Consider the following 18917-nt stretch of genomic DNA (forward strand, 5'->3'; position numbering starts at 1 on the left):
CTATTTAAAAATTTAATACTGTTTTATTTAGTTTGATTGCGCATATTGTTTACATGAGACACTCCCCTTAATTCGTTGAGTACGTATTTCACTGCCTTTATAATCCTTTTGGAATCAGTTACAATAATCCTTTATAATCATGTTATAATAAGCGTATTGCTAGTTAGGACTTTTATATCAGCCGGGCCCTTTTATAATTTGTTATAAAATCATTATCTAAATTCTTCATAATCCATTGTTACGTTATGTTTATGCACATGGCCAGATAGATAGTTTTTAACTGGGACGTGACGTGTGGATACGAAAAACCTAATGTCAATTGCAGCCAGGGGGAGCTGTCAACTGCAGCCAAAGGGAACCGTCAAATGCAGTAAGGGGGAACTGTCAAATGTAGCCAGTCCATTTAAAATATGTGAGGAAGAAAGAGTGGCTATGCCAGACAAGAGATCAAATGAACAGAAAAAAAAAACATCTACAGGTTTTGTCCCAGGATTTTAATAGGGAACATGAAAATTCGATTTGTTTGCATTTGGCAGTGGGCCTTTTTCAAATGTTTGGCTAGAAATTCCTTACTTCTACAATGAATCATGTACAATAAAAGTAAAAATGTTAAATTTAACGGAACAATGTATGATGCCGACAAAATAAAAATAAAAAATTACAGCTGAGCGACCTTGTTTGGAAAGTGTTAACATTTGGCAGCGAACCAAACCAAGTTTCTCATACTATGATCGAATCAACAAAAATTCCAAGACCATGTAAACAATCTCTGTGAACTGTCAAAAAAGTGAGGTTAAACATTATCATGCAATGTTCTCTACCGAGAGGTTCACTTTAGTTTGTTTACATAATCAATGAACTTTGTACCGCGACTCACCACTTCATTTGCCGCGTTGCCAGGAACTCAAGCAAAAATATACAAAACAGTATTGCCTAAACACACATTTTGAGTCCCACCATTCTTGCAAAGGTGAAAAAAATACTCAACATTCTTGCATTTTTCAAATTTAAAAAAATCATTAAAAAATCATGATAGCTCCAAATAGTCTCATTTCAACGGCAATATTCTTAAAAATGTGCAGTCTTTTGAATAAAAATAAGAAAAAGGGGGTTAGGTCGGACGAGAAAGGTCTATTGTTTAACATTCTGGTTGCAGTTGAAAACTGGATAATCCAACCAGCGACAATCGTTTTTTCTCTGGTTCTGAACAATGGAATCACGTCGGAAGTAGTCGCATTCTTCATATAATGATGCGCTAGAATGCGCATGACGTTGTAAATTAGCACTGAACAAGAGAGAAAACGTTTGTCGCTGGTTGGATTTTCCTGTTTTCGATAGTATTTAATAAATACACAAATGGTAAAAAATACTGCAACATTATACAGGAGAAATAAAGTCAATGACTGGTAGGTCACGCCAGCCGCTAAACGATAAACTTGGTTGCATGTAAAAATTAAAAATCCTACCTCTTGAACGATTTTGCCTTTGTACTTATAACTATAAATCTATCCATGTATTACTTCTACAAAGGATAGAGAACCGATTGAACGATTCAATGATTGAATATGATGATTGAATTAAGATTAGACTCATCGAGTGGTTCGCAAACCAAAACAAAAATATTCCAATCTGATTTACTCACAACGAAACATCATTCTTAGAAAATATTGAAAGAATGAGAGGCTCCCCGCTTTAGAATAAACGAGAGTCAATAGACCTTTCTCGTCCGACCTAACCCCCTTTTTCTTATTTTTATTCAAAAGACTACACATTTTTAAGAATATTGCCGTTGAAATGAGACTATTTGGAGCTATCGTGATTTTTAATGATTTTTTTAAATTTGAAAAATGCAAGAATGTTGAGTATTTTTTTCACCTTTGCAAGAATGGTGGGACTCAAAATGTGTGTTTAGGCAATACTGTTTTGTATATTTTTGCTTGAGTTCCTGGCAACGCGGCAAATGAAGTGGTGAGTCGCGGTACAAAGTTCATTGATTATGTAAACAAACTAAAGTGAACCTCTCGGTAGAGAACATTGCATGATAATGTTTAACCTCACTTTTTTGATAGTTCACAGAGATTGTTTACATGGTCTTGGAATTTTTGTTGATTCGATCATAGTATGAGAAACTTGGTTTGGTTCGCTGCCAAATGTTAACACTTTCCAAACAAGGTCGCTCAGCTATAATTTTTTATTTTTATTTTGTCGGCATCATACATTGTTCCGTTAAATTTAACATTTTTACTTTTATTGTACATGATTCATTGTAGAAGTAAGGAATTTCTAGCCAAACATTTGAAAAAGGCCCACTGCCAAATGCAAACAAATCGAATTTTCATGTTCTCTATTAAAATCCTGGGACAAAACCTGTAGATGTTTTTTTTTTCTTTTTTTCTGTTCATTTGATCTCTTGTCTTGCATAGCCACTCTTTCTTCCTCACATATTTTAAATGGACTGGCTACATTTGACAGTTCCCCCTTACTGCATTTGACGGTTCCCTTTGGCTGCATCAGACAGCTCCCCCTGGCTGCAATTGACATTAGGTTTTTTCGTATCCACACGTCACGTCCCAGTTAAAAACTATCTATCTGGCCATGTGCATAAACATAACGTAACAATGGATTATGAAGAATTTAGATAATGATTTTATAACAAATTATAAAAGGGCCCGGTTGATATAAAAGTCCTAACTAGCAATACGCTTATTATAACATGATTATAAAGGATTATTGTAACTGATTCCAAAAGGATTATAAAGGCAGTGAAATACGTACTCAACGAATTAAGGGGAGTGTCTCATGTAAACAATATGCGCAACCAAACTAAATAAAACAGTATTAAATTTTTAAATAGAATTATAATGAATTCGACCAAAACTTCTTTTGCCTTTTTCTCAAGGTTTATGTTTGGCAGTTAGACCCTGTTCAAATGTTTGGGTAGAATTTAGATTATTTTATCGTTGTTGCGATCAATTTCATTTGGTTTGTTTTGTTCACAATGTTAGTCGCAGAGCATTTTGGTGATCTATGGCAATTGATGACCTTTACACCCCATACTAGGTCTGCTCCTGTTGCAGCTGTTTCGCCTCGTCCGGCACCGAGTCAACCGATGGTCCAGCCTGCGCCGCACTCGTCTGTCCCTATGCCAGTGGCAGGGACTTGGATAAAGGCTAAAAGGTCAGCTACGGCTGGTGGTGTTGCTGCAATCGGTTTGCCTTCGGCCACGTTGGACATTCGGCTAACGGGAATATTCAGCGATTCCGATTCGAAGGAAGCAGCGCCAGTAGCAGACTGCTTCGGTTCAGCAATACGCTCCGGTATCGGACGAAGCTAACACTCCGGCAGGACGAAGGTTTCAATGAGGGGCTCAGGCATAAGTAGCAGAGTCCTTGCGCTTACTGCTTGTCGAGTGAACAATTCCGACGAAACCACTGCCACTCTCGCCAAGCTTGATCACCGTCATAAGTGCGACGTCAGCGGTATAGTGCCAGGAATAGTCTAGAAGAGTGCCAGGACTGACTTGCCGAGAGCTACAAGATTAAATAGCAGGGCGTTTTTAAAGTGACCGTAGTATAACGTAGAGGCTTTAGGCAGATGATTTATTCAGCAGAATAATATAGCAAAATTATCCAAAACATAAGAGCTGGCTGCCGAAGTGAATCCACACACATCATCACCTACAGAGGAAAGCAATATTGGAACGCAGCGAAATTTCTTACAATGAATAGATCTCGTTAGATGAAATTCCTTGTAGTCCTCAGTCGAGAGAGAGACTGATAGAGTAGCAGCAGCTAGGAATTTTCTTTCGAAAGCTAGCAGCGGTTTCGCGTATCCTGCGCTAAGTAGAGATCGCTAAGACAGATCTCCGAAGCAGGTCAAGTGCTATCAGATGAGAAAAAACCTCGCATCTATGACCAGTACGACAAGGACGGTCTGCTGACCAACGGTTCCGTCCGGTACCACCATAACGCGGCACCGGCGACTCATATATTCACAACATACTAATTACTTATCCTTCCGAAAAAGTAAATGAATTGACTATGAAATTTATCATTCGCTGCCTAGTTATTTCGTGCCAATTTGAACAAGACAGCAGATAGTTTTATTGCGGTGCCAAAATGGCTACTCGGGATATAATATAAATTTACATATAATTTCTCCTCCCTGATATTCTACCAGAATGTATAATGCTCTGCTTTATTATTATCACCCCAATCAAATCCTTCTTACTCCTTATCGTCAGTGCCGAGCGCTATTTTGCATTTGCCGGCCAAATCAACGACAATGCGATAATCGACGAAACTTTTGCTGTGATGGAACTTGAACACGAATAATAAATAATTGTTCCATTCGAAAGCGATAACCTTGTTGTCCTCATGTTTGCAGCTATCATACGCTGGTAGGCATTCTGACCAATGGAAACGTTCTTCGATATGGGCATTGAACGATCAAAATCATTTCAACAACTTATCATCGACCGAATTCGTTACCTATAAAGTTCAGGTAAACTTCACCACCTAAAAATGAATAATCAATCGGATCATCTTGTTAGGAATTAACCCAGGAGCAAACAAACAAATGTGTACAAATCCTTATCCATCATCCAGAAAGCAATCGTTTTATAGCCCAATGCTTGATCGTACGATTCAGCGTATGCCACCGGGTTTTACATCCAGCGCCGATTGGTCAATGTATGAACCAGGTTACCATTGTTCCAATCCTCATCCTCTTGAGTTGATATTCTTTCAAAGAGCATCGAAAGTATTCATGTAATGTAAATTTTAAAAGTCCGTGTAAACAAGTCTTAGGTAAACAAGCACACCGAACTGTCAGAAAAGTGAGGTTATACATTGTCATACAATGCTCTATATTATTGACAGGTATATGAATGAATCATTTCAGCATCAGTGATGCCAGGTCTATTTAAACAATAGCCTGCAGTAAAAATATAAAAGTCTGCCGATTGCTACAAAAATCTTCAATAAATGCGACGTAGAAATGTAGTATTTATATAATTTAAATTATCAAAAAAGGCTGGTGTATAAATTGGCTGGCATAGGCTTTGTTCTGCTAAATATTTGTAATCTGCAAAAGATTGTGAAAATGCAAAATCTGCAGATTTACTGATATATACGGATCTGGCATCCTTTTAGTATTCCCCACAGGAAATTCATCCAAATGGTGTAAAAATATGGGGAAACGAGGCAAGATAGGTATTCAGAATATGGGGTTAAATGAGCAGCTTGCACTATTTTTGATTTTTTCAATAGTTAGAGGTACCAAATCATCGGGGCAATAGGCAGTAACGAATTGGGGATAAAAAAGGAAGCATCCTATCATATAAAATTTTTTGACGAGAAAGGTCTATTGAGTGCCGCACAGCTGCTTTCGCGAATAAGCTTTGTGACTAGCTTAGTGTATACTTCCTGGCGTTGACTTCTTGAGACAAACACAGCGGTTAATTGCATGAGATATATCAGGAGATGAATGCAGTGGAATGAATTTCGAATGTATTTTCCCATACCTGATTGTGAGACAAAATATTGCGAGCTAAGTGAACTTGATTGGGTGAGTACATTTGATGGGGAGTTGTGAGATGACAGATGTTGTTTTCTCTCCGCTCTCGAGGTTTTTAAATTGGAAGTTTTGACTGTATGCAATATTCCAGCGTAAGGGGAACTCAAGCCATCTACATCTGTGCGATGATTTACTGTGTTTGCAGTGTTGTTTATATGGCACATCTCCAGTATAGGTAGAACACTGGTGCGGTAGCTCCAATCTAAGATTGTGGTTTTGGTTGAATCAAAGCTGTGTTGGTACTCTACGATATGATCGATGAGAGCTGTTGTTTCCCGAGGCTTTCCAATGTTAGTATTTGTGGTTGCTGTTGGGATTTATGAGTGTTTAATTATATTTGACTTGTGTCCATTCAGTCGGATTTTCAGTTGATTTCTGGTCATACCAATATACACCATTTGACATGCGGTGCATGGGATGCTGTATATGACACGGGACTGCTGCAGGGGAGGCTTTTTGTTGTTAGAACTGATTTCGGTGTTATTTTTGCAAATAAGTTATCTTCTTTGAGGATCTTCGCTATTGCTGGACTGAGTTGCGTGATGTATGGTATGGACCGGTAAACGATGCTGGGTTGTGCTATGCTGGATCTGGCGGGTGTGCTTTGTTGGCCGGTTGTGTTTAAGTACATATCAGGATTTTCGTGCTGTGAATCATGGCAAGCGGCTATGCTGGTGGGTTGTTTTGGTTTGTCTGTGCGGTTTAGTAGACGGTTTATGAGAGCCGTTGGATAGTTGTTTTGGCGCTGGTGCTGGAAAATAATGTGTTTTTGTTGATTCATAGGAGTGTTGGTTGAGATTTGTGTGACTCGCTTGATAAAGTTGGCTGCGACATTAATTTTAATGAACATCGGGTGAAAGGAATGGTAATTCAGAAGTCATCCAGATGAGATTGGTTTGGAATACCATTGTGTGGTGATGGTTTGATTGGAATTGCGAATAACAAGGGTGTCCAGAAAGGAGTTTTTGGTCATTTTCTTCTTCCATTGTAAATTGCAGATATGGGCTGAAGCTGTTGAAGGTTTCCAGTGTTTTGGTTATTTCAGTTTTTGTAAACGCAAGAATAAAGTCGTCTACATACTTCCTAATCACACGGAGCTCGAAACGTAAATTTTTAGTGACGGTGTTTACTAAGGTTTCAAGAACCAACTCTGCCAGAATGGGAGATAATGGGCTGCCCATGGCAGTACCGAATGTCTGTTGGTAATATTTGTCAAGAAGTCGGAAATAGCTGCTGTCGATACAGAACTCGGTGATTTCCAGGAACAAATCTAGGCTGATATTTGTGTGATAGCTTATGATATCCCACTGCATGATGATGTCATGTAGCACCAAATCTTTTGGAATGTTGGTAAATAGAGAGACCACATCAAACGATACCATTAAGTAGCCTGAGGGAGGGTTATCTTGTTGATATACTGGACAAATTCGAAGCTGTCTATGATGCTGTATTTGCTATGTGTGCTGTGTTTAAGGATATCGGCTATTAGTTTCGACAAATTGTATGTAGGAGCTGTTATGGTAGGTGCTACAGGCCGTAACGGTAGATCGGGTTTGTGGGCTTTAGGTTGTCCATATATTGATGGACATACCGCTGAAGTTGTCTGAAGTTGGTTTGCCATCCTCTTGTCAATCAGTTTTAGGTGTAGCAACCGAGAGACGATGGTGTTGTTTTTTCGTTGATATGATGGAGTTGGATCTCTGGACCGGATTCGGTATGAGGAACCTTCAAGAAGTTGTAACATTTTTCGCTCGTAGTCTGCACTGTACATCAGAACCATGCTTTTGCCTTTAGCGGATTCTAAAATGTAAATGTCTTTGTGTTCAGATAGGAATTTTCTGATGCTTATAGCCGCGCTGTTGCAAAAACTGAGCTTACGACACATTGACAATGAACGATAGACTATAGTGAGTTTAGCATAAAATATTATACATAACATACATAAGTACACGTGCTTGAGTTCCACTTACGCTGGAATATTGCATACAGTCAAAACTTCCAATTTAACCCTTTCATGCCCAACTTTTTTCTAGTGCATGTAGGGTTTCAAAACTATTTTTTCTTTAAAACGCTGGGGTCAAGAAACTCCAAAAACCATTTTTCATAAAAGTAGGTGCTTTCCTTGCAGTGCTACAAGCTGCTCAATGTTTACCTTCTAATGCTCACTGCAATTCTCCTAGAATATTTACAATAGTCCAACTGCGTGGAAAACGTAGCCAAAAATAGTCCAAATTCAAAAGTTTTATTAGTTTTCATTAATATTGCAACATAAAGAAGTTATATGAAAAATTAATTTTCCGCCGTCAACGTAAACAGTCCCTGGCAGCACTGCTCCATCGAAGTTTAATCAGACTAATTGCAATAACATCATTTCTAGAGCTGATCCGTGTAACCGTTAATACTCAAATGAAAGCCAATAGTCACATTTATTAGCCTTACTTGTTTTTGTGAGTAAATCTTGCCCCAATCAAAAGTTATAGCTGTTTAAAAACGTTGTTGTCCACAAACAACATGGGCATGAATGGGTTAAAAAGCTCGAGAGCGGAGAGAAACAACTATTCGGTGCTATAATTTTTATGTTCGGCTCGAGCTTTTGTCACCCTGCGCAGGGAATTTAGGCGTTTACTCACTCTCTGAATTACTCGCCGACCATCTCCCTCTGTTTTCGATGCGCACTCACAGCATCAAACGTCGCCGGCTGCTTGTGTTGCGCTGCTGATCCCAAATTCGACGATGACAATTCAGCGACGAAACTGCTGTTTTGTGCTTTCTAGCGCCAAGACTGTTGTTGAGGTCATAGCGTGGGTTTAGGTTAACTGCTGGTAGTGTCGGACCTCTGGACAGCGTACCAGCAACAAAATACGGATGTTAGGGATCCGGTTGACGGCGTTTACTGATACGAATCCAGAGTGTGGTGGCAGGAGGTGGATGATCTTTGCTGGTAGTGCGGTTGTAGCTTCGCCAGACGCAGAATCTGCAATTAAAAGCCGTCGCACGGCAAGTCGACGGTTCGAGCTCATTGCTGCTATACAATTATTTAGCTTTTATTTTACCTTTTTGCCTTTCTCAATAGAAAGGTATTGCAATTGCTCTGAAAACCGACTTTTTAACGGAGGCCCGGAGGGCCGAGTGACATATACCATTCGATTCAGTTCGTCGAGTTCGGCAAATGTCTGTGTGTATGTATGTGTGTGTATGTATGTGTGTGTATGTGCGAAGAACACAATCTCACTCACTTTTCTCAGAGATGGATGAACCGATTTTTACAAACTTAGTCCCAAATGAAAGGTGCAACGTTTCCATAGGCTGCTATTGAATTTCTAATGGATCCGACTTCCGGTTCCGGAATTACAGGGTGATGAGTACGATCACGCAGAAAACGTCGATTTTAAGAAATTCTGCAATGAATGTATAATGGTGAAAATTTTTCCAAAATGTGACCACAACTGCTTCGATTTGTAGTACTAGGTCATTAACAGCCATTCAAAGTCTCTTTGGTCACATTGGCCACCATCATCGGTTCCGGAAGCCCCGGCGGAAGTATCCAAATTCAGACTAACAGTCACATCGGTTTCTCGGAGGTGGCTAGACCGAATCAACCAAACTTAGTCTCAAATGAAAGATGTTGCGTCCCCGTAAATGGCTATTAAATTTTATCCCCAACCGACTTCCGGTTCCGGAGTTACGGGTTGTGGCGTGCGATCACATAGCAAATTGTGATTCAAACCGATACCCCGATGAAAGCAAAAAAGGTAAAAATTTCGCTAAAATGTCTCTCAAATAACTTAACTTTGCAGTTCTAGGTCACCGACGGCCAAACAAACTTTCGTTGACTACATTGACCACCATAGACGGTTCCGGAAGTGCCCGGGAAAAGCGGCCATCTTTCATAACTAGCAAACTCATATCAGTTTCTCGGAAATGGTTGGGCCGATTTTCACAAACTTAGTCCCAAATGATAGCTATATTATCCCCACAGATGTCTGTAAAATTTCGCACGGACCGCTTGTATGGTTCCGGAAATATAGACTGAACGGTCCGGTCACACATGAAATTCCCATATAAGCCGGAACTCAAATTTTTTTTCAAAGGGGGGACCCCATGAAATTTCAGAAATCGAATTCGTATTTTTGATGCCAAACATCTTTAAAATGCATGAAACGTCGAGATTTTATGTTATCACGAAATTTTTTTTTTTTTAAATCGATTTTTTGGGACTTTGCCGATTTCGCACCTTTTTTCAGTTCAATATTACCGTGGCTGTTTTTTCTTTTTCAAAATTTTAGAACTCGAATGATGATTTATTTTCCTGTATATAGTTGTCATGTGATGTACAATAATAAAATGTAATATATGCATTTAAAAGCTTTTAATGAATATAAACAACGCACACATTCTCGTGATTCATGATTGAGAAAGGCACAATTGCACCGCTAGGTGGATTAAAATAGGTTTTTATCCTCGCACTTGTTCGCAAAGTCTCCACACATGTATCGCTTCTCCTAACTGCGCAAACACTATCCAATGAAGTGATACTTTGTAAGCTAAGCTAATCAAGAAAAAACTCATGTTTAAACAAACCTTACGACCAACGCGGAAACAACACAAACACTCTAGGTTCTTCCACTGTTCTAATTGAAATGGCTAGTCAGAGAAACTGTTAACCCTCAGATCCAAAGAGTTTTTGGGTTTTTAAAACCCGAAATTCTTTCCCAAAACTATTTACATTTGTTTGGAATCGATCCCTATCTCGTTTCCTCTTTAATCATTCACGTCTAACCATCCCATCCATCCAATTTTCAGTGATCTTCAGGTCCTAGTTGGAGAAACAAGAGCACGACCAATAAGTCGGTACTTCGTATCGCCTGTAAGTTCAACGTCCGCGCTATAGCAAAGAGAAAACGACATGAAGAGAAACGTCGTTTGGCTTGCACGCAAGCAGAATATTTGTTCTAGCCGCCCGGTATTTATTCTTTATCATAGGAGATGGAAGCAGTGAACAGCCTATATTTACAGCAGGGCGCGGCAGTTACTGAATAGGAAGCTATTTTAAAATCTGGTACACGCGATCGCTGCCTGAGTTATTAAATTTAAAATGTAATGTAAACAAAACAATATAATCAAATACAAAATTAAATGTAAAAAACTATGCAAAATACAAGTTTCTCTATCAGCACATCTACTTTGATGTATCGTATATTATGATTCATTTTTTTAGGATACGAAAAGAAACAAACGAGAAACAAAACCGTTAAAACATAAAATTTAATTGCGCAATTCTCTTCTGAAAGTTTTACAGACTTGTGATTACCAACTCTACCAAACGTATCATATACTAACAATAAATGTGCATTCTTTTAGTTATTTTTTTAGAATGGAAACATCACAAAAGATTATCAACATCTCAATACCCATTAGTTTCAGGTTCTCGTTTTAACTCTAATTTAAGATATTCATCACGACTTCGATGATTGCCAGGTAACAAAACATTTGTTTTCGGATGCCGGTTGTCAGGTGCATGTACAGGATACATTACGGAAGACGTCGGTGTGTTGTATGGGTTATTGTAGACATCACCGTTATGAGGTACATAATTTTGAACATTTTTGCTTCGTTGGAAATTATTTTCTGTTGAAGTGATATTGTGGTTATTTGTATCTTCAATCAATGTTGATGCCATTATGTTGTTACCACCCTCGATATGGCATAACTCGATTGCATTACAAGTTGAGGTCGCAGGATTTTCGTGTGTATGCTCCATCGTATCATCTTGGGGTTGATTGTCGCCAGGAATCATGTGGATTAGACTATTAGCGCTATTCGGGAAGCTATTCAATGGAGGTGTAGGCGGTGTTGCATTTTCAACAGGTTCTCCTGTAGATTGAAAAGACGTTAAAAACAAATTAACCCTACGATTAGTAATTTTACAAACCTCCAAGTAGCATTTCTTGTAACAAACTGTCTATGTGAGCAACACCAAACATTTTAGCCAGTTCAATCTGCTGAATCATTTGCCAAGTAATTGATTGGAGTACTGGCAGTATGAGCAAAATCTCTCCAAAGCGTCCTCTAAACAGGAGAAAAAATTGTGTCTTTTAATGCCTGATATTTATGGAAAGATTAGTTGTAAAAGCTGTTTTCAACATTAAACAATATCGTTTATCCAGATCGATCGCTGTGACAGCAGAGAAAACAAACGCTTGAGTTATGTTTTCACCGCAGTCATTTTTTTTATTAGTCTATATTCGAAATTAAAAATATAACCATATATACATTACTCCGCGGTAAAATCAGTGCTGGAGGCCGGGGCTTGAGGCCAAATGGACCAACTACTGCTGTCTAAAGAAATAAAGAAGTATCAACATAGCAGCTTCCAATTTTCTAATTGTAAACACCTTTCAACTATAGAGAAAGAGCTTTAATGCGTTGCGTTGCGTTGCGTTGTGACGATGATTTTGGTGGATTGCACACTGACTTCATCATGTTTGACTGCTGATTATCTAATAAGAGTTGCTTAGGAAGTGGTAAGTAGGAATTCATACCAATCCGACCCATATTAAAACCTCAACAGCATGATAGCCATCATTGCCGGCCGCCCCCATCTCCATCGTTCACGGGGAAGGATAAAGGATAAGGTAGACGGGAAGTGTTGATGCTCCACCTACTTAACGGAAGGACGACGATTCATCAGACTCTTCCATAGGTGTCGCGGAGTTTGTGGTTTGGAAGGGTATCAGGTCTAGGATTCGCTCCAAGCAAACGATGCGACCTGTAAAGCATATTTTATTAGGTAGTTGTTTAGTTAGTCTTCGAGTGCACGATCACTCGAAAAAGAGATGATCTTGTTTAGTTTTTGGTTATTTTTAAACTCTGGGCAGCCGGCTACCGAGAGTATACTATGTTCCCTAAACAAAAACAATTTGAACTCCACACAGCCGATCGTGGGAGTATTGCCTGGAAAAGCTAATCTTATCTGCGTAATGGGCCGGATCACTATTTATTGCAACAGTATTTGGACAGAACTCGCTACTTCTTCTCTACGATATATTTATTGGCTTGAAAACTACCAAGTGACAGCATATTATACTGGCAAAAATAGCGCGAGATGTTATAAATCAAGGAAAGTATTTCTTATTTTCCATATCGGATTGTTTGTGGAATACAAGTATACGAGCGATAATACCGAACACTGAAGGGAAATATAAAGGATTGTTAACCTGATGCACGGGCTTGTTAGCAATAACGGAGCTTTAAATTAGGTTCATAAAAATAGACGCGGCGAATTTTCAATACGTATTGACCCGTGTTCATAGATACTAGTTAGATTAGTCGTATTGGGGCTAATTTCCGATCAACTTTCATTTTTACGGCAATGACTTAGACTCGCGTGGAGGCATGAGATAGGAAACTTGTAAGAATTTTGCTATCCCACCGTTTGACTACCAGAATGGATGGGAGAACAGTAATACTAGCAAATACCGACTACCATAAGAGCGGTGCAAATTTGAACGAGTGACGTAGAGTACTGTACTGAAAAAAGGACCAGGAGTGCGATTTTACGAAGTTTTAGCTTCCGATGGCCCTACATTTTCTGACAAAGTGAAGTTCTTGAATGTTGAGATTTTTATTACTGTTTAGAAAAGCAAAAGTATCATAAAGCTAGTGTCAGGCCTTCATGAGACCTCAAGAAGTCACTTTTGGAGGTATTCGTAAATGTAGATTTGTCTGTAGACGGTTCCAAATATAATAGAAAAATACCTAATTTAACACAACTACAGATCACTTGCAACATAAAAAGCTTTTTGTGAAATTCGACAGCTCCATCTTAGGCCAATTCAATAAATTTCCTACATGAAAGTTTCCATTTTTTAAAAACGGTTTTTAAACCAAAGCTTTGGAAGTTAAACCTTGGCGTGGAAGTGCCGGTATATTAATATATTCTGTTACTTAGTGTAGAATTAGATTTCGTCATTTACGGCTAATATACAACCGCCAGAAGAAACTTAAAACGTTGGTACACAATCAAGAAAGGCGAATCAGAAAAGGTGAGTATATGTCAGTGATTCACTAAATACAGACTGGAAAGAGGGTAATATGGAAAACCTTAAGGTCCGTCCAGATTAAGTCTTCGGTACGGAGCAAAACCTCGGCCTAGGAACTCCTAGCATGTTGTTAGTCGCCTCTTACGACATGGGAGCAGTTCCCAGAGGTTCTATTCTTGGTTGAAACAGTGCAAAAAGATTTCAGCCCGCCGGACACCACACGGCTTTCAACTATAGAGAAAGAGCTTTAATTTATATTAACTAAAGCATAAGCATAAACATAAGGGATCGTCCGTGGTTGCTACTCCGTTACTGATCAGAACCAATTGAGATTGGAAAATGTTCATTGGAACAACATGCTTGGGACTAGCATGATGAACCACATTGTGCAATCTATATTGATCCCTGCATGCTAATCAATACCAATTCTGGGCAGCCAGCTGCCGAGAATTTCGGAAAATTATCTTTTTTCTGTATTAATCTGATTGACCAAATAAGAAACTTGAACTCCGGATAGCCGACTATGAGGAGCATTGCTTATATTTCAAATAATCGATAACGTTCAATTTTCTATTGCGCGGCGAATTTTTCGTGGTTTCTGTCTGTCTAATTTATTCCGGCGATTGTTCAAATAAAATGCGAAACGTTATGCAACATACACTTACGAGATTTACTCTTTTCTTATATCGTGATTACATGCTGATATTCTTGTAGATAGCAAGAATTTCCCATTCTAATATGTTCGTAGTAAGAGGGATACTTTTGCCAATACTGATCGGAAGAATAACAAACAACAAGAATGGAAAACCGTATTACTTTTATAGCAGACGGATGTGTGGATAGAAAGTCAAGTAAATATTTCCTGCGCGCGGTTTAAAGATTGTAGTGTCAACTACTGTTTATGATAAGTATGGTATTAGTGAAATCAAAAACATGAAATAGTTGACAGTATTACAGATACGAATAGAGCCACAGAATAAACCCGTTTCACCTGTAGAAACGGAAAGGAGAAAGAAATAGCCGAATGAATGCGTACCTTCATTACGAGGCATCAGTCTAGGGTAAAAATATCAAAAAAGGGTGTAATGTGCGTTCACGTTTCATGAGCTCCGCAAACCAATGAACAATCCAACAGTGACACGTGCAAGAAACGTCCCATCACAGTGCCAGGAAGATTAAGTCAGTCCTTCACCACTCATACACATCTGCAATCAGAATAAAAGCAAGGGAACATTCATATTTTAACGTGCAAATTGCCCGAAATTGACTCTCCCTCCCCCATGTAATAAATTGTCTCCCCTATTACGTAACAAATTCATGTAAAATTTGTTTCTACAGTGAAAACATGTTAGGTAATGTTCTAACTTACTCCCCCTCCTCCACGTCACAATTTACCGAACCCCCATCCTCCTAAACGCGTTACGTAATTTATGAAATTTCCTACCCAAACTTTTCACATAGACGAATTTCGCGCCAACTCGAACAAATGTTGGCAGCACCCTCTCAGATTTTGATGAAACTTTCTGTACATGAAGACACAAAAAGCCACTTTGCATACTTTGTTTTTCCAAAAATGATCTATACTGTCTTTTAAGAAGGGCCAAACTTTTTTTACCAATTTTTTTCAAATGGCTATAGTCTAAAAATGACAAATCCTACTAAAAAGGTTGTAGGAGTGATTTTCACAAAATTAGTCAAATTTTTGAATAAAAATATTGAAAAAATTCGTCATCGTCTTCTACACTGAAACAAATCGATTTTAAAAATTTAAAGTCGATTTACAAAAAAAATCCTATTTTTGATTTGGGTAAAATTTTGTTCCAAGATAGGTAATTATGTTCCCTACCTACCGTCAAAACTTTAAGTTGGGCACTTTCAAGGAAAAAAAGTTATTTGAAAAAAACTTTTACTTGTCAAAGCTGAATTTTTTGCTTCTGTGTATTTTTTATCGAAAACTAAACCAATGAAAGTCATATACATCTCAGAATCCATTTTCCCAACTTCTAGTTGCGTGAAACATGCAAAAAGTATCAATAACGAATTTGGTATATATTCATAACAAACTTGAATGAAGACAGAAAGACTGGAAGATTGGAAGACGGCAATTCATTTGTTCATTTCAAAAATGATAAATTTTATGAAACAATTGACAAACTTTTCTAAAATTTATTTTATGTCTGATAGAGCAGCAGACAATACAAAAATAAGAAAAACTTCGCAAGCTTGTGTAGATTCCAGTCAAAGTACGAATTAAGTGCAGAACGGCATTTTTTGCAACATTCCATGAAAAAGGACCCTGTGATGCTATTGGTGGCACTCTAAAGCGAATGGCAAAAGGAGCCAGTCTTGCTTGCGACCATGAAAATACCACAACAACTCCCCGAATGTTATATAACTGGGAAATTGAACAAACAAATACAAATATCAAAATTAAATTTCTGCTACATACTAGAACAAAATGTCAGAACTGCATAATAACGCAGAATCAATATCTGATACTCAGAAACTCCGCAGTTTTGTGCCTATTCCTGTTGACAAAGTAGAGGCGAAAAGGTTAGAATTCAAAAGTTGATCCAAAAATATTTTCCTTGTATAGAAATAATACAAAATAGCACGAAAGAATTTAGTTTTAAAAGAAATGTTATATATAAAAATAAATAAATATTTATGTAAAATTCAATACATAATGTTATGGTGGTTATTTCTTTCCCTGATCCATCCTCAGCATTAAACAAGAAAATAAAGAAGTAATAATGGAATATTTGTTAAATAGCATAAACTCTTTTCAATGGGATTCTTGATTAAGGGGTTTCATACCTTTTTGGGATAAAGATGTCAAAAAAGTTTGAATTTACGTAAAGGCATAAAGCAATGATTTCATTACATCACACTTATAGTATTTTGGAAGTACATTTTTCAGTGAAATAAACAAGTATAAGATTATAAAAATATATTGATATTTGGTGGAGTTATGGCTTTTCCCCTAAACCCCTTTTTTAAGAGGTTTGAGGTGATCACGATTGAAGACCAATAGATCATCTAAAATCCCAAAACTCAAAAACTTTCATAAGTATAAGAGTATTCCTCGTACCTTAAAGATTAGTTGAATAAATAATAGTTCTTTCCTGCATTCGAGAACGTTTTTAGTAAAAAAAATCGCTGTTTTAAGCGCAAAAAATTGTAATAAAAATTTCTTATTCATGAAACAAAAATGTATGCATAAAAAACGAATCTTTAATGTACGAGAAAAATTAATTACGATCAATTGAAAAAATTAAGAAAATCTGTTTAGTAGATTTTCGGCAATCGTGATCACGGAAAAACCATTTTTAGTAAAACGACATTTCGAGATAATCGAGTTTAAAATTTCGAATTACTACTGCTCTTGGTAGATGAAGCGCGCTTGGAAGCGCTGTAACTTTCGATCTATTTCTCGGATCTCTATACAAATTTGGGAAAACATTCTCGAAGAGTTGTACTTTCAGATAAAGTAATAAAAAAATTCCGATTTTATGAAAAATGAAAACGCATGTATCCCCTTAATAAAAATATATGTACTTAGTTGCTAAATTAAACAATATCTTCTCACAAACTGAGTTTTATTGCATTCTGAGATGATTATGACTTTCATTGGTTTAGTTTCCGATAAAAAAAACTGAAGAAAAAAAATCAGTTTGGACAAGGAAAAGTTTTTTTCAAATAACTTTTTTTCCTTGAAAGTGCCCAAATTGAAATTTTGACGGTAGGTAGGGAACATAATTACCTATCTTGGAACAAAATATAAATCAAAAATAGTTTCTTTTAGTAAATCGACTTTAAATTTTTAAAATCGATTTGTTTCAGTGTAGAAGACGATGAAGAATTTTTTCAATATTTTTATTCAAATAATTTTGTGAAAATCACTCCTACAACATTTTTTAGTAGGATTTGTCATTTTTAGACTATAGCCATTTGAAAAAAATTTGCAAAAAAAGTTTGGCCTTTTTCAAAAGACAGTCTAGATCATTTTTGGAAAAACAAAGTATGCAAAGTGGCTTTTTGTGACAAAGTCTTCATGTGCCGAAAGTTTCATTAAAATCTGAGAGAGTACTGCCAACTCTGAATACGATTTGGCGCGAAATTAACAGTATGGCTCAGATTCTGTCAGTCTATTGCCCTGTTCACGCGGCCACTACCCAATACGGCCAATATAGGCTCATAAAAGTACATAAAGAGACTACTATGACTACCAAAAATTTATTTTTGTACACGTGTGCCACCTCAAACTCAATTACAGGTTTGTCTCACACACCAAAATCAAGCGGTTGGTATTAGCTTGTCATATGTCCAAACCTTTGTTCAATCATCAACCATGCATATAAACATGCATACATCAGGTGCGTACACCACCGGGAAGATGCGTACAAAGCAAAATGTGCGAATACCAGTAACTATGAATGGAAAGAGAGTACCAGTGTTACCAATCTACGAGAACGCGAGAGGGAAGACTGAAAAAGTGCAAAATCCAATTGGACCCTTCCGCCATAAACCCGGAGCACTATTTAGACTCTCGGTGAAAATGAACGTGAACATGGGTTGAATCTCTTCCATTGTTCACGGTGGACGACATCGTGAACAGTTTCATCAGCGAACAACGACTTCATGCTCAACTGGCAGTTTACAGTTTGTCAGAATTCAATCTGGTATTCGTAGGCGACCGATTCACCATGAACAGCGATGATATTTATATTCACCACTCCGCATCAATTCCGTCCATCGTCGCGTTTACACTCCCGGTCAGTGATGCCACAAGTACAGATTTATCTAGAAAGGTACAGATTTTTGAAGCGTTTTTGGTACAGATTCTGTACGGTACAGATTACAGATTTTTGTAAAAAAGTACAGATTGGTACAGATTTTTTTAGATGACAGAAGAGTAAAATAATTTAACCTTGCGATGCATCCCATAATGTGCACAAAGAGCGAAACACAAAAAAGAGCGGCACAAGAACATTGCGATGTGGAGATCACCCGCCCAAAGAGAAACTTGAAAACGAAAAAGAGAAAGAGCTGTGCACCAAGAGATGCAAAATTTCGCACATTGAGTCACCTTGAAGAGCCACTTTTTTGTGCCTCCCCTCACTGGCAAACAGGGAGGAAGGGGAATCAAACTATTCAGATTCAGATAGAGATTGATCGGAAGAACGTTTTTAAAATGTTTTTTGGTTGTCTTCTCTGCTTCCGTGCGCATGGGACCATGATGCACACTAAAGAGCCTCTTTATTTCTACTCTTTGAGGTGTGCGGTCATGGAGTACAA

At 37.8% G+C, this 18917-nt stretch overlaps 1 protein-coding gene across 2 annotated transcripts in view; it reads right to left on the bottom strand.

The window, feature by feature from the left end:
- Nucleotides 1-10822: 10822 nt before the first annotated feature.
- Nucleotides 10823-18917, bottom strand: part of LOC131682938 (transcription factor HNF-4 homolog) — a 442320-nt gene continuing 434225 nt past the window's right edge. Inside the window, exons 4-6 of one of the 2 annotated variants that reach the window (XM_058964748.1) lie at nucleotides 11510-11646; nucleotides 11269-11451; nucleotides 10823-11205 (exon numbers count right to left, since the gene is read on the bottom strand). In XM_058964748.1, the coding sequence (XP_058820731.1) occupies nucleotides 10982-11205; nucleotides 11269-11451; nucleotides 11510-11646 (544 nt within the window). In that variant the 3' untranslated portion in view covers nucleotides 10823-10981. Of the gene's footprint in view, nucleotides 11452-11509; nucleotides 11647-18917 lie in introns of both variants that reach the window. The other variant, XM_058964747.1, reaches the window with a different exon arrangement.

The sequence above is a fragment of the Topomyia yanbarensis genome, chromosome 2, assembly GCF_030247195.1.
Source record: "Topomyia yanbarensis strain Yona2022 chromosome 2, ASM3024719v1, whole genome shotgun sequence".
NCBI classification, from domain to species: domain Eukaryota; kingdom Metazoa; phylum Arthropoda; class Insecta; order Diptera; family Culicidae; genus Topomyia; species Topomyia yanbarensis.